This window comes from Buteo buteo, chromosome 12 (assembly GCF_964188355.1).
Source record: "Buteo buteo chromosome 12, bButBut1.hap1.1, whole genome shotgun sequence".
Classification (NCBI taxonomy): Eukaryota; Metazoa; Chordata; class Aves; order Accipitriformes; family Accipitridae; genus Buteo; species Buteo buteo.
This window is the reverse complement of record NC_134182.1, coordinates 43,014,227-43,027,891: the sequence shown is the minus strand read 5'-3', so window position 1 is coordinate 43,027,891 and position 13,665 is coordinate 43,014,227. Positions and strand designations below refer to the sequence as shown.

Below are 13,665 nucleotides of genomic sequence, written 5' to 3'. Positions count from 1 at the left end.
CGCCCAAAGACATCTCCCTGCGGGCTCTCCACACTCAACTGGCGTGTGGAGGTCCACGCTTGGGAGAAAAAGCACCTGTGGAGCACAGAAGTTGTTGGAAAAACAAGGACACGGTTATTTCACCATTACCTCTCCCAGAATACACAACCATGGGAGAAGGTATGGAAATGAATTGTTTATTCATTTTTAAAAAGTCAGCAACATAACACGAGGCATTTAAACACAAAACCAAGCCTGAGTGCATCTGTTTGCCTGTTGTACTGGGTAAGACAATTTTTCTTTCACTGAGCAGAAGGCTTCAGTAGAAGTGGAAAAAGCTCTGCCTCCTCTCCCACCAAAACTAAGGAATGTGTCTCTAATTACAGCACAGAGAGCAAGAATGAAAATTATTTTATTTGAGGCCACAGAAGTATCTCCTATTCAAGCCAACAGTAGCCTAATTTAGAAGAAAATGAGTGACAGAATTGGGTGTAGGCCATATTGGTATTTGTGCCTTCAAATTCTAACCCTAGTCTGATGCCTTCAAAACAGAATTACATACCAACAGCTAAAAAAACCCAAATTGCTACACCAAACAAGAACCACGTTTATGTAGTGAAAACAACTCTCAGCTTAACAGGCAGTTTGTCTAAGGTCTGGGGGAAAAGTCTCTTCCAGAGGGTGTGGAAGTCCAAGTCAGGCTGAGGCACAAAAACTGGACCTGCTAATGGTAGTGTTACACAGGGCTCCAACCAGCCAGTGCTGGTGAGATTTGGTGAGCTACCCCAGTACAAGGCATCCCAGTTTAAGGCATCAGGTAGTGCTGATGAGATGCGTTTTTGGGGACAGGTCATTCCTTAAAAGGCACCTTTCTAATGACATCACTTTATCCAGAGGAAGGGTTTGTAGTATAACCCTGATGATTTATAATCCCACAAGTCAAGGAAGACAGACCAAGAATACGGGGCTGCCCTGCAACCAGGGCAGCAAGAGTTTTTTCTGATGTCACCAGTGACATCTTCCCTACCTACAGATCTACAGGCAACACATACATAAACTGCAGCAAGGCACAATGCTCCACACTAACAGAGGGGAAGTTAAGATCTAAACATGCTTATATTTTAGAGGATTGATTTCTTTTTGGTTTAATTATCTTGCAAAAACTGAAGCAAGCCTGCATTCTGCATTCTCCATGTATTAATTTTTCCCTGTGCAGCCTCTCACATTCTGCATCTAAGTTTGCTTCAGCTGGTAAGTTTTGCTGGTGAATGCAACAGCAAAGGGACAGCTTGTCAGGAAACAATTTAGCTTTTATGTATTTGGTTACAGCACTCTGTTTAAGATGGGCTTTACTAGCCCAGTTACTAGACAAATGGGTGTTCCAAGCGTAAAAGCATATCAAAAGGGTTAATCGGAATGGCCATTATCTAACCAGAGCATTAACTAACCTAAGTCAATGCTCTTAGCAATTAATAAGATATTTGGGAAAAATTAAAAAGAAAGAAATCCTTATGATCAACTGCTTCCCATCACCCAGGCAGTACACCAGACATCCTTTAATCCTCCCCACCACAGAGTCTGAGCAGAACTTTCCTATAGTCTCCTGAGCAGTCTCCCTAGAGAGAAAAGAAAAAAGGAATGCAATTAGGTTTACAGCTCCACACAAGGCTGGATTCTTTGCAGCACATACGATTTGTTGTAGGGTTTGCACCTTCTTCGACAATTTAAGAACTAAGAACATTAATGAACATTTTCAGTACATAAGTGTAAAGTCTCCTTAATTCCACCTCCTCTAAAATACCCAATAGATGTCAAGTGGGGACCTGTCTCCTTTAAGCTGCTTAGGAAATCCAGCTCTTTGTTTCTAACACTAAAAAGCTTACCTTAATGAAGGAGTAGAGTGATTTCCCATACATGGTCAAGAATTCCCTTCTGATATCCAGCATATCTATTTCAGAGCGGGACACCATCACTCGGATCAGCGTGTTGTCATCTGTTCCCAATCCCTAAAGAAATAAACCAACCATCTACAACTACAAAGCATTTTGGACAACCCAGTGACAGATACAAAGGTTTTATCACTTGGTCTTCTGCGGAATCTGTTCCTAATTAGAGCATTTTTGCGTTAATAGAGTGATCAACTAGCAGCTTGCTGCCAAGTAAGCAAATCTCTCTGAGCTTCCTGAGGGAAAAGAGGTCCATAGAAAAGCTCAGACTTTTTTTTTTCCCCAGTTAATGGCAGAGTTTCTCTTTATCTAATGATTGCTGTCATGCTACTGATTTGAGCATGGAAAGGCAAGGGGAAAAAAAAAGAACCACAAAAATAGCAATCTCATACCAAAAGCTCTTTACCTTCATGGATTTATACAATCTTTCAGCAAAATATGCAGGTTTATTTCGCACGCACTTTACTGTAAGGGAAACAAGAACAGGAGAATTAAGGCCAATAAAAACTGAAGGAGAAGGTCTTCCAAACCTTTACAGCACTTTCTCAGTGAAGGTGTTTATTCTGTAAAGATGTGATTTCAGGGCCAACAAACAGCAAGTACAATTCAGTCAGTGACCTGCTGTAAATTGATGTCTCCATGCCCAGTGCACAGTAATATTTTCTTTAAGGCTTTAATGCTTCCTGACAGCAAATGTCAGCTACCAAAGCATCACTTGGGAAAGCAAACAATATCATAAAGCACAGAACTTTCTCACCAGATTGTGTCTGCAAAGAGTAAAACACTGTGGCTTGCAAAAAAGACAAACAGTATCTGCCTCCTGAAGCTATGTAAGCAGCCAGCCAGGGCAAGATACAGTATCTCTAATTATTTAATTACTTTGTAGACAACGTTTAAGAGCAGGGAACTCACCCACAGCTAACAAAGCATCTTCGAGGTCTCCTGACATCTCAGATTTAATGCTGTCTGTTATGTCCTTATTAGCAATCCCTCTGTATGCATCAAAAACTAGGAGGAAGAGTCAGTGATAAAAAGAGCCAGTGAGATGCTTCAGGGCATACAGTGTGTAAACCCCCAAGGATCACTTTGCAAGATCAAGCTCCTCATACTCCATATGAACATTGTACCATTATTGTGACATTGTAAGCTAAATCAGGGCTGTCCCACAGAAATAATTCATTTTAATTATCAACTGTCTTGCTAATTGGCCTACCACTGCTGCTAGCATTTTCAAGACCTGCCAGTTAGTGACGGCAGTTTAAATGCTTAGCTCTGCCCCCATGGGAGTCACACTTCATTGTCTCCAATTTACAGGCTGGAGCAAGTTGTACTGATGTTTTTCTCAAGTCCCTTTTTGTCTCAGGAGGGAATAAAATGGTCTTAAAGAATTGAATGTGACTGGGCTCTAGGATACCTGCTGTCTCAGGAAGAGTTCACAAGCAGTTAATGAACAAATACAAAGCTCCTACAAAAGTGTCATGCTCAAACAAGTTAAAAAATCCAGGACACCGCAGAGGGTCCTACCTCTTAGTAGGTGGCATCTGTTCCGTGTACAGAGGATGGCCATAAATTGTACCTCATCTGTTCCCCATTTCTTCTCCCCAGCTTCATACAGGCACTTGAAGACATTATGAATAGACAAAGTAAGGCTAATTGAGAAGACCAGGTGTATATAACATGACATTTTTACTTCCTTGGTGCTTGAGCACTGCTGGCCTGTGGCTTTTCTAGATCACAGGTATTTTCCAACAAATACTAACCAAGCACAGCAACTCTCAACTGAAGTGTCGTCTCCCCTCCCAGATACCCAGCCTGTCTAGAGACCTCTCACCAGAGTTGCAAAGGAGGCTAGAACCATTATCGCCATTTCGCCGGCTGAGTCACAACAGTGAAGAGGCTCCCCTCAAGGTCAAAACTGAGAATAGAGCCCAGGTCTCCACCTAGGGTACTGCTGTCTAGCGTATGTTCAGGCTTACTGTTCTACCTTGAAAAAAATGAGGTCTAGAAAAAGCAGGGAGTCACCATGCATCACATGTACAAGAACAGACAGTTGTTGCAAGGAAGCAAATTGCTACACACCTGAGCATCTTGCTGAGCAAGGGCATCATCCACATACGTTCCCTCATCTCTGTTTCCCTGCAGAGATACAAGGATGAAAAACTCATTTCACCAGAGCAACTGATGGAAGCAAGTCCTGCAAGTTCCCCTTAAGGTTGAATAGTAGCTTAAAAATACAGCAAAATATAGCTCAGATGTGATTTGTACTTCCTTTTGAAATGAGCAGCAATCTACTTTAACTGGGCCATTTTAGAAAGAGCACATAGCATTAATGCATACCCACAGTCAGACTCCTCTCCCTGCAGAAGCTGGGTGTGAAATGCAGGCAAGGTGAAATGCAAGATAAGTGAAATAAAAGCCAGCCTGAAACACCTCATTACTAAAGTGAGAGGCATGTCCATCAGCAACAGGAAGATTCACCCCCATTTCCCTTAGCCTGGACTTACCGTCGAGAGGGACACGAGGACTCTTCGAAACATGGAAGATGTGTCAGAGACAATGTCCTCCTCGAGGGTACGGCCATATTCTAGCAAGAGCACACACACATATGACATCTGTTAACAACAGGTCCACCACCTGGACACTGTTTGTCCACAACATTTGCCAGCCATAAGCTAGATAAATATATAACTGTGCTCAGGGCTCTAAACATCATAGAATCATAGATTCGTTTAGGTTGGAAAGGACCTTTAAAATCATCGGTCCAACTGTTAACCTAACACTGCCAAGTCCACCACTAACCCACGTCCCTACGTGCCATGTCTACACATCTTTTAAACACCTCCAGGGACGGTGACTCTACCACTTCCCTGGGCAGCCTGTTCCAGTGCTTGACAATCATTTCAGTGAAGAAATTTTTCCAAATATCCAATCTAAACCTCCCCTGGCGCAACTTGAGGCCATTTCCTCTTATCCTATCGCTTGTTACTTGGGAAAAGAGACTGACCCCCACCTCGCTACACCCTCCTTTCAGGTAGTTGCAGAGAGCGATAAGGTCTCCCATAAGCCGCCTTTTCTCCAGACTAAACAACCCCAGTTCCCTCAGCCGCTCCTTGTAAGACTTGTGCTCCAGGCCCCTCACCAGCTTGGTTGCCCTTCTCTGGACACGCTCCAGCACCTCCACGTCTTTCCTGTAGTGAGGTGCCCAAAACTGAACACAAGACTCGAGGTGCAGCCTCACCAGTGCCGAGTACTGGGGGATGATTGCTTCCCTAGTCCCACTGGCCACACAATTTCTGATACAAGCCAGGATGCTATTGGCCTTCTTGGCTATCATCATAGCAGTCCAGCCGTCACATTTAGTGCTACAGGGCAAGATTAAGAAGCACAGCCAGTATAAAACTGGCAATAGATCCACACATGGACAGACATCCAACTGATAGACATAACCATGCCACCCCATTTTATTTCCACAGATTCAATTTCTGGGTGAAATTCTAATCCTTGAGGCTGTTAACAGGCCTGCTGTTGACACCTGTTTAACTCAGAGGTTCTCTCTGGACAAATGGCAATAGTTGTATTGGCTGATTTGTCACACTTAAAGGCTAACAGGCCCTTCTTCCTCTTCACATGTCCATGCATACACACAAGTGACTTCAGTCAGTATGATAACGGCTTGCAGTTTGCACTACATACGAAGTTTGTAGTTCTCATTAATGCGCCGAATCTCTTCGTTTGTGCGAGAAGCCAAAATTTCAATCAGGCAACCTTCATCTGTTCCTGCACCCTAGGGAATTGCAAAGACAAGATCCAAGATTATTATGACAACTGTTTTGATATGCAACTAGGATTTTTTAAAAAAATTATATATAAGTTAATAATAAATTAATAATAAATGTATAATTATGCATATTATACTAAATTGACCAGAACTTAAGCCACATAAAAGGAAGATTTCCAAACCTTCATAGCCCTCCTCAGTTCATGCACATCATACATGGTGGTAGGAGTCATCATACCAACGATAACCCTTTCAAAATTCCCACTCAGCTCAGACTTCAAGTCATCAATCAAATCCTAGAAGACGGAGAGAGGAGAAAGGAGTTGGGAGAAGATACAGCCTTCAAGAATAGAAAGAACTCATTCAGCACTTTTCTTCATGCTCCAACCATCCTTGGATGAACAGTTGCTCTGACCAAAATAAACTTGGCCAGGAAAACTTGTGATAACCTTACTGTCGTGGAGACTAGGATGTTGTTCACATTTCACCCAAGTGATATAACCCTAAAAATGTCTGCATCTCCCAGTTAAAGCCAGAGGCACTAATCTCTGAAGACCACCTACCCTGCCAATACTGCTTTTATAGGTGATCAGAACTTGCTGACGTTGGGAAGTGTTTAGTTTGGTCAAGATCTCAATGATGGCGTCTTCATCTGTGCCTGGAAGAAACCAATGGAAACCAGTCAAGCTGCTTGCACAAGAACAAGATGCATGCTCTGGTCTTGTCCAGAGTGTGCCATTAGCCATCTTCTGTTCCTTACACAACCTGGTTCTCAACAGCACTGGGGACTAGGTCAGTTACAGAAGTGCCTCAACCCAGCCAGCAGCATGGCAGTACCACACTGCAGGAGAGACAAGACAAGAGCCTGAATAAGGATGCTTTTGTGGTGAAGACTTGGATTTCCAGTTGGGTTCAAGTCTCAGCCTGATCAAGTTGCTCGATTCCTTTTGGTGCCCTCATATGGCAGTGGGGCAATGCAAATGGCTAGAATTCCCCTCTAACAAACCACCAGACAAAACATTCCCAAAGCTCGGGGAAAAAAAAGAGGGTTTAACAGTGGAGGGAGACCAACTTACCAAATCCCTTCATAGCCTTCCTTAGTGCTTGTGCTTCTTGCTCAGCACTGAAACTCGAGACCCCCTTGATTGTTGCCTAAACCCACAGGAGAGGAGTTATGAAAGGCAGACTCAAAGTGATACATACATTAGAGCTGAACTTAAAAAAAATTAAAAATTAAAAAGATGCAAACACAGTGACAGCACGTAAAGTCCACCCACCAAACATGAGTGATTTTATAGCAGGCTTCCATCCTTCCCTAAAGAGAAACAGTTTATTCTAGAGGGACTTCCCAGCCACACAAGAAATAAGCCACAGGGACACAACTAAAAGGAGAAAATATCTTCATATAGCTGGCCATGGAGTATCTGGCTTCCAATTAAACAATGGCAAGCAGCCTGACATCTCTGTTCAGTCCAGCTGGGGCTTCTTCCCAGCAGTTTTCCATGTAAATCATAGAAGAAGTTGTTCCCATCAAAGCCCTATTCCTGTCTTCTCTAAGAGCCGCCAAGGACCATCATTCTGTAAAATAATGCACCAGGAAGTGCAGTGTTCTACTCAAAACAGTGATTCACAAACAGGTTTCTCCTGCCTCCTGTCCAGTGCCATTTCTGCGGGTCTACACTGTCTCTTACAAAGGTCTCCATGTTCCCATGAAAATCATCAGCAAAACACTGCTTAATATTCATGTAGGTTAGGCTTTCTGAAACAGGCACAGGGATAACTACCATATAGATGGATACCGTGCAGGTTGAACCTGGAAAGAATAATATGCCCAGGAAGTTTATCTGGAGAAATTAATGCTCTTTGATCTACTATCTGATTGGATTTTTCATTAACTCCCAAAATGGAAAAGCCTGTATGTGTGGGTCATTCTCCTCTAGTATGAGGAAGCAAAGAGAAGCGATAAACTCACCCCCCATAAAGGGACAGATTGTGACATTGCTCTTCCTGATGTGTCCTTATCTGAGCTACTCTCCCCACTTTTATCTTATCAGAGCAACAGCTGGCACAGCAAACACGCATGCTTACCATCCCTCTTGTATTTGGTCAATCTGTTATTGTTCAAGTCCCCAGGCCGTTAGACAACTGTAATAAAAAACAAAGGGAGTGTCAGTTTTCTAGCAAATAATTAATAGACTGTACCTACCCTTGCCAGTTAATGGGGCTGGTTAAGTAACCATCTAATTTCTCTGAGGACTAAAAGCAACATTTGAACAGCCCTACTGAACGCAGTATCCCTGAGTTTCCAGTCCTGCTTTGTACAGAATGAACAAAGGCTGGCTTGCAACAGCGTAGGGCCAGGGCGTTTGCCCTGTCTGAAAGAAGGATGTGTTGCACAAGCAGATGATTAGCGCTAGTAATTTGAGAAATGTCTTTTCTATTGCTATTGTGACAGCCTGGCTGAGGCGACAAGGAGAAGCAGACAATGTTGCCCTGGGAGCAAAGAAAATAGACTTGATTCCCATGCCCTTCAAAACATGTGGCTTTGACCTTGCCAGGTGAGAGCCTGAGGATGAATTAGGGCGAGGGTGCCTGCACAGTCCTAACAGCCTTCACAGATACTCCCTGGGAGGCAGAGACAACATCAAGGTGTAGATGAGCATGCAAAGGATAACCTCACTTGAGGACTGGGACAGGAGAATTATTTTCCCTCTTAAAATCTGCTGTATTCAACATCTCCTCAGTTTGGTGCAATGTGTAATTCCTTGTAGGACTTCAGTTTTAACCAACTGTTAAAGCCCTCAAAAAAAAATAATATACATAGCTTACTTGCCATCTCCCCAGGGTTATTTTTTCTGCTCATAATTTTATTTTCTTGCATAGGGCCTACACATGAACACACCCAAAGTATTTTCCCATATCCCTGGTCAGTTGACAGAATGTCAAGTACTAGGACAAGGTTCACTTCCCTGCAACTCAAGTTCAACACAGCATGAGCTGAGGTTCTTGCATTAAAGCCTCTAAGTAGAAGCAGTGATGCCAGTGGCTGATGACATCTCTCCTTAATCCTGCTCATGGTGCTTAATAGCTGCTATCAATGAACCCGGATGGTTGTGCAAGAACAGCAGTGTCTTTGCTCATGCTTCACATGACTCTTACAAATCCAGAATACTATTGGAGGGTGCTGTTCAGGCAAGTTAACTCTCAGTATGACATTTGCCATAGATGTGTTACGCACAGGCACTCCCAAGTGCTGTCCAGGTCGTCTGTATGTTATTACATCCTGTGCAATCAGGCAACATATGGAAAATTATTAGTGTTGAACTTGCTTTCTTTCATTTGATTATAGATTTCAGTGGTCAGATTATGACCCAGACCTCAGAAAAGTAATCTTTGCACTTCTCTAATCTTTTACAGAAATTGAAAGCCAGCTTTTTTTGCTTTAGCCAGACACTAAATAATGGCTTTGAATTTCACACATGTTTTTCTGATGCAGTTTTACCCTTCAGTTGGTTTGCACACAAAAGCAGGAATATTAGACAGGCTGGTTTAGCAAGTCGATTAGAGGGCAAAAGAAAGGCCAATAAACAAGGAAAAGGGGGTGGGAGGCTGAAAAATTCTGAGTGCAGATGAGCTGGCAGAAAGAAACCAAAACATGAAGAAAGGATGCATGTACTGGATTCAGGGCAAATGTTCCTGCAATATCAAATTACAACAGAAATGTCACATTGAATATTGACTGTAATATTCCGACTTCTTCATCCAGCTTAAACATCACTGGGAATAGAGAGTAGAGCACTGCAAAAAGGCAGCGGTGCTAACCCCACTGCGCAATCTGCAAATGCTGTTTTGTACCCAGTATATTTCTGTGTGTGGTGCCACAAGAAATGAGCCACTGAAGTTACAGGTGGAAGTTTTCCGCGGTTCAGCCAGGTTCTACAGCAATGGTCCCTGCCCCTGTAACCCTCTTTCTCCCTTTCACAGATGAAGGCATCTCCATGAACTGCTCAGGCTGGGGCATTAGACAAATAAAACTCTTCTATCCACCCCTTTTGCTACTAGAGAGAGAAAGGAATTGTGCAGGCAGATTTGCCAGCGGTCTGCAGCTTAACACAATTCCTGGCCTGCAGCTCAAACAGGGAAAAACAGCTTCAGGATAGGAAAAACACTTAACTCCGTGTTTTGAAGAATTAAACTATGCAAGCAAAGAGTCAGCTAGCAAGTACTAAGGTACCCTGGCTAATCCCTGTACTGATGTTATTTGCTTCATCCCAGAGTAAAGGCCTGAGCTAGCTGATACAGTAAACCTGGCTTAGAACAGGCTTAAAACACTGCGGCCAGATGACAGAGTGAAAGTGTATGAGGCATCTCTCAAATTATTCAATTTTTTTCCATGGATGACCTTTTCCTGGCAGACTTTATCAGCTAATCAGGCAGTTATAAGTCCACATCAATGTCCTCTAAAAGCTGAATCCAGAATAAATTTCATTTATCAGGAAACAGCTGAAACTTTCATGTGTGCTGGCCAATTGAAACCTAGGCATGCTCTGAATCAAGTTTTCCTGGCTGTACACAGAACACACAGAACTCCCAGCAAGCAAAGCTCCCAACAGCTTAAAAGGATATAAACACAGGGGTTTTTCCCCCCACCCCAAGTCTGAGCTCATAGACATGTTGCCAGTCCTACACCTAGGATCTGGAGTAGAAAACCACCGTTTCGCGACCCATCCCCTTGCAAGGTGAACACTGGACTCGTTTGACGAGTTCTTTCATTTGGTGCACATTTACTTGAATACAAACCCACACCCTGCGCCAGATCAGCTTTTCCATGGCTCTGCCACCGCCAGCTGTTTCCAGTGTGCTGGATACAGCCTTCGCCCGCCAGAGCTGACTGTGCTTCAGGGAGGCAGAGTGCCCTGGGGTAGTTCTGGGGCTCATAGCGGGGTGACTGACACTGATCCCAGCCCAATTTGCAGCTCAGGACAGGATCTCCCTTCTGCTGGCAAGCCCTGAGCCAGCTGAAATATCCCAGCACCTCCCACACAATGACCTTTGCCTGGCCACTGCCCTCAAAAGGAATAAAAATATAATACTGAGTTAGCAGAGCCTTGTACTCCTCACTTCAGCCTGTCCACCCGTGCAAAGCTCCTTCACAAGCCCCCTGCCATGCCCTCCGCACTCCAGCATCCAGTGGGAACGACTTGCCAGCTCGGGCACGGCAGAACTAGGAAGCAAAACCTGCGCTCCCTGTGCCTGGAAAGAGTCAGCCATCTTCCTCCTTCCCACAACCCACCTCCCCGTCCTTCCTCACCCCAGGCCTGTGCCCTCCAGGGCTGCCCCAATGCCCTAATGCCTTGGCATCGTGTCCTCGACAGGGTATCCGCCCAGCCAAGGGCTGTCCCGGTCCCGCACATCTGCACTACCTACCGCTGCGGTCTGGCAAGCAGGGACGGTGCTTGGCACCTTCCCAGGCCCCTCTAGCCACGCGACCCCTTCCCCATGCCAAAGGGGATCCCCCGGTTAGTTTGGCGCTCACCTGCTGTCCCAAGCGGGTGCCTTGGCAGGGATGGGAAGAGCTTTGCTTGGCTTGCTCTGGATGGCAAAGTCCCCGCCCTGGAGCTGGGTGGGACAAAGCAGCTTTTCTTGCACGCCTAATGGGAAGGCAATCCAGCCTGGCTCCCCTCCTCTGCCCTTCCGTAAACAGTTGGTTGTAATCCAGAGCAGGGAGAGATTCCCCAAGGAGCCTCACGCACATTTAGGAAACGCACATTTGGCGTTACATGGAGGCCCTTGCAAGTAAAGGTGGACTGGAAGGCTCGGATGGCTGCCACCCTCCCCAGCACTGCCTGTAAAAATCTCCGGGAACAGAGGGGGTCTCTGACTGCAGCCTAAGCGCACAGCCAGCCTCTGATGTCTCACTTTATGTTGTCTGTAAAAGGGTATACCCAAGGGGGGAGCGAGGGGGACGACGGTGTGGAGCACACAGGCAGCAACAGCCTGGAGCAGGAAGATCTGTTCCTCCCCCCGTGTTATCGGTGGGGATTTCTTACCTGTATTGTGTCTCCTTTGCTCCCACAGCACCTCTCCAGGTCTTCAGCATCATTCCCCCTTGTCTAAGAACTTTGCGTCACAAACAGCCATGATTTCTGTAAGAATGATTATTTTCATAAAGGATTACTATTTTTTGCCCCAATAAATGGCACTGCCCTCAAGTCAAAGCACTTCGGGCAAAGGGACTTCAGTTTTACCCTGATGTGACACTGCCAAGGTCAGCCTTGGACAAAATCATGAGGCTGACGGAGGGAAATCAACCTTGCAATAATACATGTCTTGTCTTCACTGTGTTTCTCCTCAGGGACTTTGGTCTCCTGTGATGCCAAAAGTACAGTTATTACAATGGGTAAATTGACCCTCTCAGGTTCTTTTTTTCCAGCTCATATGAGAGTTATATCTCATCCCTGTGCCTCTTTGCACATGCTCTTTTGCTGGAAGAGACCTAAATTTAGCAGCTCGGATGAATGCAAGCTGTGCTCCAGTGAGCATGTCTGTGCAGATGGCTTATTATAGCTCCCACGGCAGCTCAGTCTCCCAAAAACAACCCCTCAGAGGCCAGCCAGCCAGCCAGCATCTACTCAGTCTCTGCTGATGCAGGGGGACTTTGAACAGAGGGTAACAGAAAAACAAGGTTCAAGCCGCACTCTCCTTTTCCATTGCAGAGTCGCTTTCCTTGCAAAATCTGGCACTTTACCCCAACCAGGATTCTGTGTGGACTAGTGCCTATTATCAACAGTCACTAAGGAGAAACTCTTCTCTTTCCTACATCTGTTAAAGTTTCCATTCTCATCCCTTCCTTTCACGTCAGCTGTCTCCTGCTCTGGGCCTATATCCTCTCATTTTAATCTACCAGCAGGAGAACTGCTGTGTTCCTCCATCTTATGTTGCCTCTTAATTTTTTTTTAGCTTGTGTATTTTCAAAAGCTTCATTCTTCTGTTTACTTTCCAGCCTCTTCAACCCCAAGGACTGGGTGGCTCTGACACTGCAGTCAATCGTATATGGAACAGTAATTATTTAAGACCATAAGGTATTCATCTTCTTTGGAAGTTATTTATCCTTTAAATATTGCACCAACCCTGCCATTCATGATTTGCATAATTTAACCTTTTCTTTCTCCCTGGGAGAGGCTCCAAGTAGGGAGGAATACTTGAAGACGAAAAGTGTTTGTGTGGATGTTTTTGGCCATCCAGAATTACTCACGTAAGTGTAGTGCGTTCGGAAGCCAGATCCTGACCCAACACACAGCTGAGTTCCCTATAATATTGGCTGGTTATGGATGCTTGCTCCATAGCCATCCGATTCAGACAATCACCATTATTTGGACCAGAAAGGAAAAAAAAATACAAAGTACAAAAGCTTCTGACCATGCTGAGAGTTAGCCAAGCTGCTCTGGAAGGTGGATGGAAGGACAGGGGATTTAGGGCAATGGTTGTCTGCAGCCTGTTGTACCTTGCGACAGGAGCTGCTCCCTTCAGGAAAGTGAGGGGTTGTTGCTGTAGGAGAAATTTCCTATATAAGGTTCAGGAGACAAAGCTTTGTCTCTCCAGGAGCCCTTCGTCTAGGGTCTGCTCAGCCTTCAGCATCTTGTCTTCACTTGTTAAAAGATGGAAAGGCTATGGCTTTCCTTAAATATCTCCAGCCTGAAGCACTGTCTAGCATAGCTTTCCTGTCTTCACATCAAAAGAGGGACAGTAATGGACAAGCCCACAGTTCCTATCAGTGTAGTAAGTGACAAAGCACATTGCTTTTCTTTTCACTGGTATTTCCTGTTTGTCCTGTTGATGATTTTAAACCCCCTTGTTATAAAGCTCTCCAAAACCCCAGACTTTACTCAGTTGCATACCTGCTCTGTATTCCCACTCCATCCCACTCCATCTACAAAAGATATAATAAAAATTAAAGGTCAC

At 44.7% G+C, this 13,665-nt stretch overlaps 1 protein-coding gene across 2 annotated transcripts; it reads right to left on the bottom strand.

The window, feature by feature from the left end:
- Positions 1-155: 155 nt before the first annotated feature.
- ANXA4 (annexin A4) lies at positions 156-12,184 on the bottom strand. Of its 2 annotated transcripts, XM_075043724.1 has the most exons (14): positions 11,952-12,184; positions 11,754-11,849; positions 7,792-7,848; positions 6,780-6,855; positions 6,267-6,361; positions 5,886-5,999; positions 5,619-5,709; positions 4,430-4,509; positions 4,005-4,061; positions 3,450-3,543; positions 2,838-2,933; positions 2,332-2,390; positions 1,863-1,985; positions 156-1,595 (listed from the first exon to the last, which is right to left on the bottom strand). In XM_075043724.1, exons 3-14 carry the CDS (start codon positions 7,792-7,794, stop codon positions 1,536-1,538), a joined length of 948 nt encoding a protein of 315 aa, XP_074899825.1. In that variant the 5' UTR covers positions 7,795-7,848; positions 11,754-11,849; positions 11,952-12,184; the 3' UTR covers positions 156-1,535. The 2 variants fall into 2 exon arrangements, with proteins under 2 accessions (XP_074899825.1, XP_074899824.1); XM_075043723.1 differs by lacking the exons at positions 11,754-11,849; positions 11,952-12,184 and adding an exon at positions 11,240-11,600.
- Positions 12,185-13,665: the final 1,481 nt, after the last annotated feature.

Coding starts and splice junctions, on each gene's coding strand:
- ANXA4 (XM_075043724.1), bottom strand. Junction 5,710..5,885: donor AACTGAGGAGGGCTATGAAG/GTTTGGAAATCT, acceptor GCAATTCCCTAG/GGTGCAGGAACAGATGAAGG. Junction 4,062..4,429: donor TCCTCGTGTCCCTCTCGACG/GTAAGTCCAGGC, acceptor GTATCTCTGCAG/GGAAACAGAGATGAGGGAAC.